The sequence below is a fragment of the Setaria viridis genome, chromosome 8, assembly GCF_005286985.2.
Source record: "Setaria viridis chromosome 8, Setaria_viridis_v4.0, whole genome shotgun sequence".
Classification (NCBI taxonomy): Eukaryota; Viridiplantae; Streptophyta; class Magnoliopsida; order Poales; family Poaceae; genus Setaria; species Setaria viridis.
This window is the reverse complement of record NC_048270.2, coordinates 39,934,045-39,947,502: the sequence shown is the minus strand read 5'-3', so window position 1 is coordinate 39,947,502 and position 13,458 is coordinate 39,934,045. Positions and strand designations below refer to the sequence as shown.

The 13,458-nt window shown below is 45.7% G+C and overlaps 2 protein-coding genes across 6 annotated transcripts; one reads left to right on the top strand and one right to left on the bottom strand.

The window, feature by feature from the left end:
* Nucleotides 1–770: 770 nt before the first annotated feature.
* Nucleotides 771–2,536, bottom strand: LOC117866492 (7-deoxyloganetin glucosyltransferase). The gene is made up of 2 exons (XM_034750713.2): nt 1,909–2,536; nt 771–1,827 (listed from the first exon to the last, which is right to left on the bottom strand). The coding sequence occupies exons 1-2, from the start codon at nt 2,444–2,446 to the stop codon at nt 866–868; spliced, it is 1,500 nt and encodes a 499-aa protein (XP_034606604.1). The 5' UTR covers nt 2,447–2,536; the 3' UTR covers nt 771–865.
* A 1,114-nt stretch (nt 2,537–3,650) lies between these two features.
* LOC117866491 (disease resistance protein RGA5) lies at nt 3,651–13,407 on the top strand. 5 transcript variants are annotated; one of them, XM_072290172.1, is made up of 8 exons: nt 3,651–3,733; nt 3,867–4,686; nt 10,406–10,481; nt 10,555–10,638; nt 10,717–10,776; nt 10,856–10,960; nt 11,059–11,163; nt 11,270–11,588. In XM_072290172.1, exons 2-8 carry the CDS (start codon nt 3,872–3,874, stop codon nt 11,492–11,494), a joined length of 1,470 nt encoding a protein of 489 aa, XP_072146273.1. In that variant the 5' UTR covers nt 3,651–3,733; nt 3,867–3,871; the 3' UTR covers nt 11,495–11,588. The 5 variants fall into 5 exon arrangements, 4 of the variants coding, with proteins under 4 accessions (XP_072146273.1, XP_072146272.1, XP_034606600.1 ...); XM_072290171.1 differs by lacking the exon at nt 3,651–3,733 and adding an exon at nt 11,642–13,407 and having other exon boundaries at nt 3,744–4,686; nt 11,270–11,540; XM_034750709.2 differs by lacking the exon at nt 3,651–3,733 and having other exon boundaries at nt 3,744–4,686; nt 10,561–10,638.
* The last annotated feature ends 51 nt before the right edge of the window (nt 13,408–13,458 follow it).

Sequence of the window (13,458 nt, the reverse complement as noted above, 5' to 3'; positions counted from 1 at the left end):
AATCTTATGACTTCGTTTGTTTTTTTAGAATTTAAAAACCAATCAGCCACATGTTTGTGGTCGTGTTTTCTGAACAAGATGTTTGACATTTCTTTTCATTTCTTGGGCAAGGCCAAACATTAGACTCAATAACATGAATATCATTTTTTTACTCATTTTATTCTATTATTTCAATCACTTACAGCTCAAATTTGACTTATACCAAAAAAATTCCTAGAAATACAATAAATTAATTAAATATAGCAAACAGATCCAGAAATATACCAAATTTTAACATGGAATACCAAATGTTGTATGTTGAGATTAGAAAAAGTTTCAAGGTCAGAAGAGAAAGAAAATGAAATTATTTGCCGAGTGCCACAGATTTACACATGGCAAACATATTAACGGATGGACACGTGGCACATTATTTGCCGAGTGTTTTTTCTCTTTTATTGAGTGCCAAATTTGCCGAGTGTTTATGCATATTTTTGCCGAGTGGAAGTCTTTGCCTAGTGTTTCCACTGAGGGACACTCGACAAACATATTAGCGGATGTACATGTGGCACGTTCTCTGCCAAGTGCCTCCCTTTGCAAAGTGTTTTTTTCTCTTTTGGCGAGTGCAAAAAGTTGCGGAGTGTTTATGCGTGTTTTCGCCAAGTATAAATATTTACCGAGTGTTTTTTAATTTGTTTACCGTGTGTCGCATTTTTTGCCAAGTATTTTTATGTTAGCACTCGGCAAAGAACTTGGCACACGGCAAACTCACACTTTTTGGTAGTGTTGTCAGCTTTACTTATGTAACTGGTCAATATGTTTGTGTGAACTTATTACTGGTGGTGGGACGAGATGATGAGAACTTATAAGGAAACCTAATTAGCTACTACTAAAGCTCTTCCTTATAAGGATGGAAAACCTCATTGACCAACCTGTCAAGGTTGACCCAAGAGGACCCACCTGGCTCCGAAGCCGCAGCTGCCCTCTCCTTCCATTCGGCAGCTCTCCGCCTCAGCTCCATCCCTTTCTCCCCTCCTCCCATCACATCCCTTACCAACGCCTCCACCTCCGCTCTCTTGACATCGCCGCCGACCTCGACGCCGACGCGCCACTCCGTGCAAGCGAACCGGCAGTTGGTCTGCTGATCCGCGCCAAAGGGCCAGCACAGCATGGACACACCGGAACATATGCTCTCCAGCATCGAGTTCCACCCGCAGTGCGTCAGGAACGCGCCGACGGCCTCGTGCTGGAGCACCGCCGCCTGCGGGCACCATCTCGTGACGTAGCACCTCCCCTTCGTCTCCTCAACGAACTCCGGCGTGATGCCGCCGCCGAAGGCGCCGTTTGCCTGGTCATCTCTGATTACCATCAAGAAGTCGTAGCCGCTGTTGGCCAAACCCCACGCGAACTCCTCTATCTGCTGGGTTGTTAGCACGGCTATGCTCCCGAAGTTGGCGTACACCACGGAGCGGGGCCGCTTGGTTCCTAGCCATGCCAGGCACCCGTCGTCCTCCTTGGTGAGGCTGGCGGCCGGCGGCGGGGCCCCGCCGCCTGCAACGACGACTTGTTGAGCGAGCAAGGGGACCGGCCCAACGGCGTATATGGGCGGGAGGAAGGCGGACATGGCTTCGACGACCTCGCCATCGAGCTCGTCGAACGTGTTGAGCACCACGGCGGAGGCGGCGGTCCGGACGCAGTCCATAAGGCCGAGGGCGTGGCGGAGCATGGCGTCGTCGGGGTCCGTCGTGCGGATGAAGCTTGGGAAGTCGCGCAGGCGCATGTCCGCCGGCATCCCGGGCACCCAGTCGATGACCGTGCTGTCAAGATAACCATTGCTCAGCTGCGCTGCATCTGCATATAGGAGATTAATTATAACACTTAGTCGATTAATGGACATTTGGATGCTTTGAAAATAGCATTATTTGATCATGCCTTTGAGCGGAACGAAGCCCTTGTCGATGAGCTGCTGGCACTGCTGGAACGCCATGAGCGCGCTGGCGCTCGCCGTCCAGAAGGCGACGGCCGGGACGCCGACCTCCCCGGCGGCGCGCAGGACGGAGTCGATGTCGGAGACGACGCAGGTGGCCGGTGCGCCGGCGGCAGCCGCGTCGTCGAGCAGTTTCTTGAGGTGCGAACCGGCAGAGGTCTCGAGGGATGAAAGCAGGGCGACCATGTACTGCGGAGTGTCGCCGCCTTCGCCAGACGGCGGCGGCAGGCTGTCCGGGACGGAGGCGAAAAAGAACCCCGGGGCGCCGGCGAGCGCGTCGGGGCCCTGCGAGCGGAGGAGGCGGCGGCGGTTGCGGTCGGAGTGGACGAAGGTGACGCGGACGCCGCCCCGGGCATGGACGAGCACGGCCAGGTGCAGCGCCGCCTTGACGTGGCCCTGCGCCGGGAACGGGAAGAACACCGCGTGGGCGGCTGGCTTCCGCTTCTCCACGGAGGCGGCGTCAGGTGGAGCAGTAGCCGACATGGCCGAGGGTGAGGTCAGATCGATGGCGGTGGCAATGGACTTGGTTCTGCCTGGAACCAAGCGCCTGCTGCTGCTACGTGTAGATCAGTGCTCGGCAGTGAAATAAATAGTCCATAAATAGAACTGTGCCACCAAACGCATCAATTTCATTGCATAGGGGAACATGTCAGAGCACCGACAGCTAAAAAAACACTCGTTGGATTATTTTGTGATTGTTTGGATCTCAAAAAATAGAGCAAGTTACGAAAAAAACGAATTTTAAGAAGATTTTTAGAACAAAAAATAGAGCAAGCCTCAATGATGTTTAGCATGTGCTTTGAGAATTCTTTATTTATTTGGATCACAAAAACTGAAAAAAAGAGTTTTACCAACACTGTTTAAAAATAATGCTCCAACAAACTCCCTCTACTTTTCCCTTTTCCCATTGGTTATTGGAACAACCCAATAATTCACTCAACTCTCCTGAATAAAGGAGAAGTTCTGACTTTTCTAATGTGGTAGTTGGATTGGGATAAGATTATTGTGAGACTGCAAAAGTAACTTCCCCTAACAATAAAAGAGCTATTGGGATATCTCGGCTGCTGGAGAAGTTCTGACTTTTCTTAGGAAATATTTACTGACACACTGCTGCTGGAGATGCTAGCTCGGCTTTGGGCCTGTTTGGTTTCGGTTGCTTATCCATAAGCAACTTAAAAATAAGCAAATAAGTTGCTTATAACCCAAACACTCTTGCTTATAGACTTGCTTAAAAGTTGCTTATGCATAAGCAAATAAGTAACTTTTGGGTTGCTTATGGTTGCTTATAGGTTACTTTACACCTCCTACCCTCATTCTCTCTCCTCTCTCCCCTTTCTCTCTCCTCTCTCCCGTCAGTCCGTCACCACTCTGGCGCCGCTTTCGCCAGCCGCCGCCGGCCGCCTCCCCGCCGCCCTCCGCCGCTCCCGCTCGCCACCCGCCGCCGCTCCCACCCGCCGCCGCCGCCGCCCGCCCGCCGCTCGCGCTTGGCCGCTGCCCGCTTCTTCTGGCGCTAAGGAGCTGGTAATTAGTAGGGGTAGTGGGAAATGGGATGGCAGGGGCAAATGTGTCAATAGCAGTCTCATTTATTGCAAATAAGCAACCCAAACCAAACACCTAGACTTATAAATAAGCAACTACAATAAGCACATAAGCAACTTATAAATAAGCATCTATAACCAAACAGGCCCTTTGTCCCGTAACACTCCGCGTCTATATGCAGCTTCAACGATGGAGTAAAGAACAGGGAGAGCGCGCTACCTTCATTACAAGGTCAGTAATGGCAGAGTCCCATAGAAATGTTCGGTGCATATTCTTTTATCCATACATTTAAGAGAGATGCTCCTCAATTCCTCATCATCTACCTATAACGTCGATGGATTTGCTCGATCTGTTTCCTTCTCAGAAACGATGGAGGCTCCTGTCAGTGTTTCGCTTGGGGTCATCCGTTCCCTCCCCGCCAAGCTCGAGCGGCTGCTGTCGCCGGAGGACGACCACCGGCTGCACAAGCGGGAGAAGAACAAGATTCGCCTCCTCAAGGACCACCTCCAAGAACTGATCGACAAGTACCTGATGGAGCCGTCGGAGGTGGAGGCCCCGACGTCGTCGGCTGCCAGGTGCTGGGTGAAGGAGGTGCGCGAGCTCTCCTACGACATCGACGACTTTCTCGACGAGCTCGTCTATGGACTCAACGCCACCGCCGCCTCACACAAGAACCTCCGTGGCAAGATCGCTAAGGTCCGCGAGGACCGGAGCCGGAGCCGCTGGGTCGCCGACGAAACCACACAATTCAAGTCTCGACTGGAGGAGGCGATTCAGCGGCACAAGAGGTACGATCTCGACAAGCTCCAGAGCGGCACAAGCAGGATCGATTCGGATGAAGCCCCAATAATTCCACCTCTGTACGGGATGACCGCTTCACGCATTGTCGGTATCCGCAGCTCCATGGAAAAGCTCGAAGAGTGGTTGAGCGATGGAGAGCAGGGACTGAGAGTGGTGTCCATTGTTGGATCTGGGGGAATTGGAAAGACAACTCTTGCCAAGGAGCTGTATTCCAAGCTCAGAAGGCAGTTCGAGTGCCGGGCTTTTGCGCGGTCATCCCAGAAGCCTGACATCAGGAGGCTGCTCACCAGCATACTCTTACAAGTTCGTCGACACCAGCTGCCCAATGATCTAGAGATGGGTAATCTCACTGAAACGATCAGGGCATACCTGCAAAATAAGAAGTGAGTTTTCACTTTTCACACATCATCGTATAAAGTACACGTACTTCGCAAATCTATTTATTATTCGACCAGTAGCTACCCTTATCTATATTGGCCCTTGGCTTCAAGTAAAAATTTTTTATCTATATTCACGCTTTGTTAGTTTAATAATGGCAATTGCTTTACTACTCCAAAATGACCGTGGGCTGTCCATTTAATTGTACACTACCTTGTAAACACACTACGGCATACAGTAAGCAAAGCACAAAAAACACTCGGCAACGAGTTTGCCAAGTGTAACACTCGGCAAGTAGCACTCGGCTTCGATTTTAACGGCAAAGAGCTTCGAATTTAGTGGCAAACAACTCTTTGCTAAGTGTTTTTTTCGGACTCTCGGTAACGATGTTGCTGAGTGCTAAATCGACTCTCGGCAAACAAAAGTTACGGCGACGGCGAGAAGACGGTGACGGTGGCTTTGCCGAGTGTCAAGATGGAAAAATACTTGGCAACGTTTAAGACGTGGAAGGCTAAGATACTTGGCAAAAAGGTGCCTCGATGATAGATTGTATGGTCGATTTGTTGAGTGTCAAGTCCAAACACTCGGCATTTATGGTCGCTTTACCGAGTGTCAAGGCCAAACACTCGACAAAGTTGTACCAGAATGACAGATTTGACCTCTTTACCAAGTGCTTTGCCATTGACACTTGACAAAAGTCCTCTTTGTCGAGTGTTACACTCGGCAAAGTGACCATAAATCCCTATTTTTATGGTTCGGTCGCGTATAATGGACCCCCAATTCACAACAAACATCAGGCATAATTCACAATAAGCATCACATGCATAATTCACAATAAGCATCACAGGCATAGTTCACAATAAGGTCAAGTAAGCCACAAATGCAAATGCAAGTCACAAGTAAGTCACAAGTAGTCACTGCGAAGGCCATGGGAACCACTGCGACAAATCTGGGTATGCCGCCGATTGATTCTACACAAAGGTTTGCCGAGATTGCATGTGTGAGACAAGATTGATATTTATATGTCATGCACTTAATAATATGAGCAAGAATTAGGCAAAACATTTAATATCATGGACTTAATAATATTTATATGTCATGCACTTAACATTTTGAGCTAGCATATCATTTTGAGCTAACATATCATTTGAGCTAACATATCATAGCATATTTCACTTTGAGCTAACATATCATTTGACATTTGGACATTTACGATAGAAACACGTTCTCTAAGTAAAAGTATTCAATCTGCAGTATCAGGTGTCAAGTGACTCACAGGAGTAGTTGTGGGTGGTTGAGGTGGAGGGAATAACATCGGTGGCGCAGGTTAACCCATCCTCGATGCAAAACCCTGCATATATTGAAACATCTGCTCCATCCTCAGCCGTTGCTCTTCCTCCCGCCTCCAGGAATCTTCCTCCATCATATGCTGCTCGACCTCTAGCCTCTGCTGAATCATTTGCTACATCCTCGCCTCCAACTCCTCCTGTCGCTTTGTTTCTGCTTCCACCCAGGCCTACAATATTTCATCCCAATGTTACAATGCAAAGCAAAGGTATGTAAAAATCAATGAACGATGAATAAAATAGAAATTACCTTGAGTGCCTCCATCTAGAAGCGTGTAGTGTCCGGCCTTGGGCATATCCCTGGGATTGAGCTCGTGCTCCTTGCTCGAATCTAGGAGAGTGTGGGAGTACTAGCTGTATCGATTGTGCTGTCGCCAATCCAGTACCGGCCATGCTTCTTGCCTCCTCCCACCCTCATGATGACTTCTCCATCAAGATCCTGGGAGCTCGGATCATACTCTAGCCCATGGACCTCTTTTTCCATCATTGTGTAGTCATTGAGGCAGCTGTGGATGGTGGCATTGCTGTATGCCGAGGGCAGGTCCTCTGGGTTGTAGTCGATGTTGGCCGACACATTGCCCTTGTGGGACAAAGCCCATGCCTTGAACTGGGAGCAAGGTCGGCCACCATGTGATGACGACTACGAAAAAATGCAAATTCATTAGAAATTATGTAGAATTGAGCGTTAGAATAAAGAAATGAATTCGTGTACACATCTAGCCACGTATTCGTCGAGCCTGAGGTTCCCTTGATGGTGTGGTGCACCTGGCATCAACAAACGCCAGCCCCGACAAGCGTTGTGCGTCTCCTCCCACTCGGGGTCGCACCACTTGTCTACGATGTGTTCCTAGCACTAGCGATGCTAGGTGCACTACCATGGAGGCACCTATGTCATCAAGTGTATGACATATAAGAAGATGAAATTAAACGTACTTAATCTCAGAAAAATTTAAGATGTTAATGTTCTATATTTACCTGCAAGTATTGTTCCTGGGTCAGCTTCATGGTTCTTGCCTTAGTTTTATTGATTTTCATACTTTTGTAGCTAGTGTAGTAGTCAATGATGGCCTAGACGCGTGGGGTAGGTTCTCTTGATTCACGCTAGAATTGATGATGAAATTCCCTGTACCAACGAGAAACATGGGAGTTGGACACAGAATAGTGACTACTTGAGAACAAGTTTATTGAGAACTTACAACATGTACAGATCCACTTCGGTTAGGTTGGTCAACACATATAGCAAGATAGTGAGCCACTCTTCATGTTTCAAGATCTTGTGAGTCACACTACTTTCACTTCCGAGTTGCCCTTGGAAAATGCTAAGGCTCGATTCATCTTCACCAGCATTGTAATGAGGGGTGGATTATGCACGCTAGGAAGGTTGTCAGCATAGTATTTTATTGTGAAGTTTGACACCTCCTCCAGAATGTATGCCTCTACAAAGGATGCTTCAATTTTGCATTTATTTTTACATTTATTTCGAAGAACCTTTTGACATCTCTCAATTGAATAGCACCAACAGCCCTGCACAGGCCCCCCCCCATTCGTGCTTCATACAAGAGGTGCAAAATCATATGCTGCATCGGATTGAAGAAAATGGGTGAAAAGATCTTCTCCAACTTACAAACCAACACAGACGTCATTCTTTCCATTTCTGGAACTACGGTATGAGATAACTCCTTAGCACAAAACTGGCAGAAGAAATTTCTCAACTCCACTAGCACTTGCCAGACATGCTTAGGGACATAGCCTCGAACCATCACCGGAAGTAGGCGCTCAAGCCATATGTGGTAATCATGACTCTTGAGCCTGTTGATTCGCATAGTACCTAAGTTCACTCCCCTATGTAGTCGCAGTTAATAAATTAAAATTATCAAACGGATCTGAAAAATTACCAAAATTTGACATGAACCAATCTATGGTGTCTATTGCCCATAAAAAAGGTTTTGAAGTCAAACCCCAATTCGACTGTCACTTTGACTCCAAATCTTATCGGATCCTCCTCAACGCTATGATTCTTCTTTGAAGATGCTTCGGTTTGTAAGCATCGTATGTGAAAATTGTGCGAACCCTTCTCAATTTTTTACCATAGCCTCCACATATGATATCATGAGATCTTAACAAATCTTTTGATTTTCAAACTTCATTTGCTTTTTTTAGAATTTAAAAATCATTCGACCATACGTTCGTTGTCGTGTTTCCTGAACAAGATGTTCAAAATTTCTTTGCATTTCCTAGGTAAGGCCTCACACTAGACTCAATAACATGAATATCATTTTTTTCACTCATTTTATTCCATTATTTGAATCACTTGCAGTTCAAATTTTACTAATACCAAAAAATTCCACTAAATACAATAAATTAATTAAATATAGCAAACAGATGGAGAAATATAGCAAATTTTAACATGGAGTACCACATGTTGTATGTGGAGAGTAGAAAAAGTTTGGAGCGCAGGAGAGGAAAGAACTTGTTGTTTTGCCGAGTGCCTTGTAAGAACACTCGGCAAACATATGTAGTTGCCGAGTGTCTGATAGAGAACACTGGGCAAAGTGCTAACAGCTAACACGCCGTTTGACGGCCATCGCATGTGGCGGTCACGTGGTGGTATTTTGCCGAGTGTCCATTCTTTGCCGAGTGTCGTTTTGTTGTTTTCCGAGTGTTTTCTTTCCTACACTCGGCAAATAAATTTTTTGCCGAGTGCAATATATATGCCAAGTGTTTCTCTGGAGGCACTCGGCAAACTCTGCCTTTGCTGAGTGCCCAATGGATTGCACTCGGCAAACCAAAAGACACTTGGCACATCTACTGTTTCTGGAAGTGAAAAAGGTAATAGATAGAATGTGATTATCATATTTAGGTGTATATTTTCTGTTCAGAAAATAGGATAAATAATGGGGAAGATCAACCCATTTGATCTATCTTGGCTAATGTGATGTATTATATTATTCTTGTGCCTAACATGGCCTAACAGCATATCTTTTTCCGCCCGTTAGTTAACGTGATTTGAGGCAGTAGCGGGGTTTTTTCTGTAATTAATTTTCTCATATAAATCAAGGCCTGTGATTTGCTTTTAGCTCTTACCTCCTAAGAGGTAAGAAAAAGCAATCTAGAGTCAAACACTGCATAAAAATCACTCATGATCAAACAAATCCTTTCAGTTCTATCTGTTTTATTTGTGATATAAGATTTTTATTTGCTTCAAGAAAATATCATTAAATCACTGATAGTGTTCATGACATGTTGATAAATTCCCAATGATTAACTCCATGAATGCAAACAGTGGCAGAGGCAGGATTGAACCTTAGGGGGGCTCAATTTCCTCTTCTTCTTCCTCCCTATTCTCCTTTCCTCCTTCTTCCTCCTTTTGTTCTTCCCCATCTTCATCCATGGCTCAAATTTGTGTGTGTGTTTGGGGGGGGGGGGGGGGGGGGGGGGGGGGAGCGCACTGAACGCAAAAGATGCATGGTATGTTCTCCTCTCCTCCAACGCTTCTTGAAAAGCTTGAGTTTTCCCCTAGGATTTGCATATTTTCCAGACTCCCCCGGTGGACTGGGGAATTTGGCAAGCTATCCGTTATGAAGATTGCAGTTAGGGAGCTTTGGCAACGTGACATTGATATTCTCAGCAGACTCAATGCACTTTCTGCTCTGTCGCTGTATGTCAGCAGTGCCCCATCAGAAAGGATTGTCTTTCACAAGGAGGGATTCAGAGTTCTCAACCACTTCAAGTTCATCTGTTCTACAGTTTGCGTAGCCTTTAAGAAAGAAGCAATGCCCAATCTTCGAAGGATCAAGCTTGGATTTAATGCAAACGCACTAGAGCAGTGCAGCCTGGTAGCAGGTGCTGGTTTCGAGAACTTGGCAAGCCTTGAAGTTTTTGACGCGAATGTTGGAGACGACGCTGGTTCTGATGAGTCAGTCAGAAATGCTGTACAGTCAGCACTGGAGGAAGCCTTTAGTAAGTGTGGAAGCCGTCCAATCATCAATATACAATTGATGAATCATCAATATACAATTGATGAAGAGAACTTTTTATGGAGACAATGAAATAAGGACAGGTTTGTGTCATGTGCTTGGCAAGGCTCATAATGTTTGCATGCGTTCTTCTACTGCACGATTACAGAGGGAGCACATGCTAAATTGCCCAGTTGATTTCCTTAATGCAGATCATAGAGATGGGAATGAATTTAGGAGGAGTAATTTGATATTGTACGGTATGGAGTATGGATTGCAAAATGACTCTAAACCATTTGCTTCAAACTCTACTACTCTAGTCAGGTCCTTCATTTTTATATGCCAAAGTAACAGTTACAGATGCTTTCTTCGATCTTGTTGACCTTTTTTTTGTGACTTGAACCTAGATCTCTGCTTTGCAGGCATCAACCCGAATCCCTGCACAAAGGCATCACTGTGGAACATCCCAATAGTCGTCTCATTGATCTTGAGACCAAGGTACGTAGCTGATTTTAGGAAAGCTGCAATTTGCTTGTTCCTTCCATCTCGTCCTTGACCTGCTGTTGTTTAGCTGCAGGAGCTTTTCTTTAGATCACGATCACAAGATTCAGAGATTTGGTTGCTATGCAGGAAAATTATGGGTGCACTTCATCAGGTACGGGGTTAAAAAGGATCAAACAGTTCAACCACTTCGGCTAGCTAATTCATAACTGTAGTTATATTGTGTTGGCAGGAGCTATTGTTGTTGGACGAAAAGCATAACCTGGAAAGGAAGCTTACAGATTTGAGGATGGTCTCTACAAAGGACACATTTTACTTTGCCGTGCCAATTTGTGGAACCTTTTATTGATATATAAATCTTACTTTGCTAGGTTGCTAACGAGAGACAGGAAGAAGCTATATCTGGTGCCTTGAAACAACTAAGCCAGAGGAAAAGCCATCTTGAGGAAAATATGAGACTGACGACTGAACAAAATGTATGGAGCCTGTAGTACATTTCAAGATCTCTATGTCCAATCTATGCCCTGTTTCCGTATTGCAGTTCCAACAAAGTTTGTACTAATTTAAATTTTAGGTTGCTAACAAGAGACAGGAAGAAGCTATATCTAATGCTTTGAAGCAACTAGGCCAGGAGAAAACCCATCTTGAGGAAAATATGAGACTGACGACTGAACAAAACGTATGGAGCCTGCAGTACATTTCAAAATCTCTATGTCCAATCTATGCCCTGTTTCAGTATTGCAGTTCCAACAAAGTTTGTACTAATTTAAATTTTACATTTCTAGGCTGCTCACGAGAGGGAGGGAGAAGCTATATCTAATGCTTTGAAGCAACTGGGCCAGGAGAAAACCCATCTTCACGAAAATATGAGACTAGAAAATAAACTAAGAGTATGCATGATGTGGTGCGCTCCTTTGCTGAATTTATGGCAAGAGAAGAGTCGCTTGTGGTGCAGGACATGCAAGTTGCCAGTGGTAGTAATGATAGTCTTGTTCGTCGCTTGTCCATAGGACCAACCAGTTTGGTACCTGGATTGGCTGTTCTACAAAAACAGAAGTGAGTAAGAACATTATTTATAAATTCGAAGATCGACTTTGAGCTGAATGATTTGTTGAATAGCTTCTCTATGCTAAGGGTATTGTCTATACATGGTGGAGATTGTGATAGGTTGGTTTGACTCCCTATGTCAGTTGAGGCACCTAAGATACTTGGGATTAGAGGAAACAAATATAAAGGCTGCCAGACGACATCGACAATATGAAGTTCCTACAACATATTGTGCTTGCACGCTCTGTACATTTGGAGAATCTTCCTAGAACCATTATACAACTGGTGCATCTCAGAACTCTTAATATGTATCGTTCGAATGCTAATGTGGTAATACCGAAGGAGTTTGGTAGGTTAAGAAATCTAAGGATACTTTACGGGTTCCAGGTACACATGGACCTTGGATGGGGGCTGGTGCAGCTTGGAAGAGATAGGGCCTCTTTCTAAGCTTAGGAGGCTTACTTTACATGATCTCGAGAATGTATCTGCCAGCTAGGATTAGCAGCAAGGAGCACCTTGAGTACTTGGAATTACATTGGAGTAGCAATGGATGCATGGAATTGGAGGATGAGATAGAGAAGCAACAGCAGTGGAAGAGGTGTTGGAGAAGCTCTGCCCACCACCCCGCATTCACCATTTACATATTCAAGGATACTTTGGTCGCACACTACCAAATTGGATGATGGTAGTGGAAGCATGTGCCTTTAAGAGCTTGAGGATTTTGATTCTGAAGGACCTGCCTTCGTGCACCAAACTCCCTGACGGTTTGTGTTGCCTCCCTAGTTTGAAAACGTTGGGCATTGCAGATGCAGCAGCCATCAAGAGCGTCAAGTCTGAATTCCAGGGAGCCGTGGAGGCTGTGGGTGGAGGCGTCACTGCATCTACATCAGCAGCTTTTCCTAATCTGACACATCTTTATCTGCAAGGCTTGTGCGAATGGGAGGAGTGGGACTGGGAGGAGCAGACTGTGGATGTGACTGCAGGCACCATGGCCCCTCTCGAGCGTCTGGCGATCTGTGGATGCAAGCTGAGCTGTTTTCAAGCCCCCCAGCAACAAGAGGCATGCTCTAAGAGAGCTGAGACTGCACAAGCTGAGCAATCTGGCATCTTTGGAGAACTTCCCTTCTGTTGTGAAACTTGACATGTTAGACTGCCCCAAGCTCAAGAGGATTAGCGGCCTCTCCAGGTTGCACAAGATTATATGATCTTCCATTGCCCAAGTGTGGAGGTGCTGCAAGGTGTCCCATCACTGGACAGCATAGAGCTGTACGACCGCACCATAGAGAGACTTCCAGGATACCTACGATGTGTGAATCCAAGGTTTCTCAAGTTGACTTGCAGCAAGGAGCTGCATGATTCCATTATTTCAGGTAGCTCCTCCGAGTGTGAGAAGATCAGCCATATCACCAATCATGACATCAACTACATATGAATATTTCAAATGGAGATTGAAGACTGCACATCTTGATGCAAAGATAGCCTATGTGTTCAGGTAACTCGCATTATTCTTTCTGTAGGCTGAAAGTTGATTCTAGATTCCCCTGTTGTTTGTACTCCTATTTCTTATATATATCCACAGTAGAGGAAAATAACCTCTTTGGTGGACACCAATGGAACATCATGCTTTACTCATCAGGAGAAGGCAGAATTGCTTTGGACTGCTTATAAAGAAAGGTTGAGCACCTCTGAACCAGTCAATGTGCAGTTTGATCTAGAGCAGCTATTTCAAAGAGTTACAAACCTTGGATGCCTTGAGGAGCCTTTTTCCAAGCAGGAGATTGATGAAGTGGTTAAGCATCTGCCAGTGGATAAATCACCTAGACCAGATGGTTTCTCTAATGAATTTATCAAAAAATGTTGGCCTATCATTGCACAAGATTTTTATGACCTTTGCTGAGATTTTCACAGTGGGAATATATGCTTGAGA

What these genes read in the sequence shown, in the direction of transcription:
- LOC117866492 (XM_034750713.2), bottom strand. Translation starts at nt 2,446, where the DNA reads ATGTCGGCTACTGCTCCACCTGACGCCGCCTCCGTGGAGAAGCGGAAG. An exon ending in GGGCTTCGTTCCGCTCAAAG is followed by an intron (nt 1,828 to 1,908) that starts GCATGATCAAAT and finishes TCCTATATGCAG; the next exon opens with ATGCAGCGCAGCTGAGCAAT.
- LOC117866491 (XM_072290171.1), top strand. Translation starts at nt 3,800, where the DNA reads ATGCTCCTCAATTCCTCATCATCTACCTATAACGTCGATGGATTTGCT. An exon ending in TTATGGGTGCACTTCATCAG is followed by an intron (nt 10,639 to 10,716) that starts GTACGGGGTTAA and finishes TTGTGTTGGCAG; the next exon opens with GAGCTATTGTTGTTGGACGA. An exon ending in AGCTTACAGATTTGAGGATG is followed by an intron (nt 10,777 to 10,855) that starts GTCTCTACAAAG and finishes TTACTTTGCTAG; the next exon opens with GTTGCTAACGAGAGACAGGA.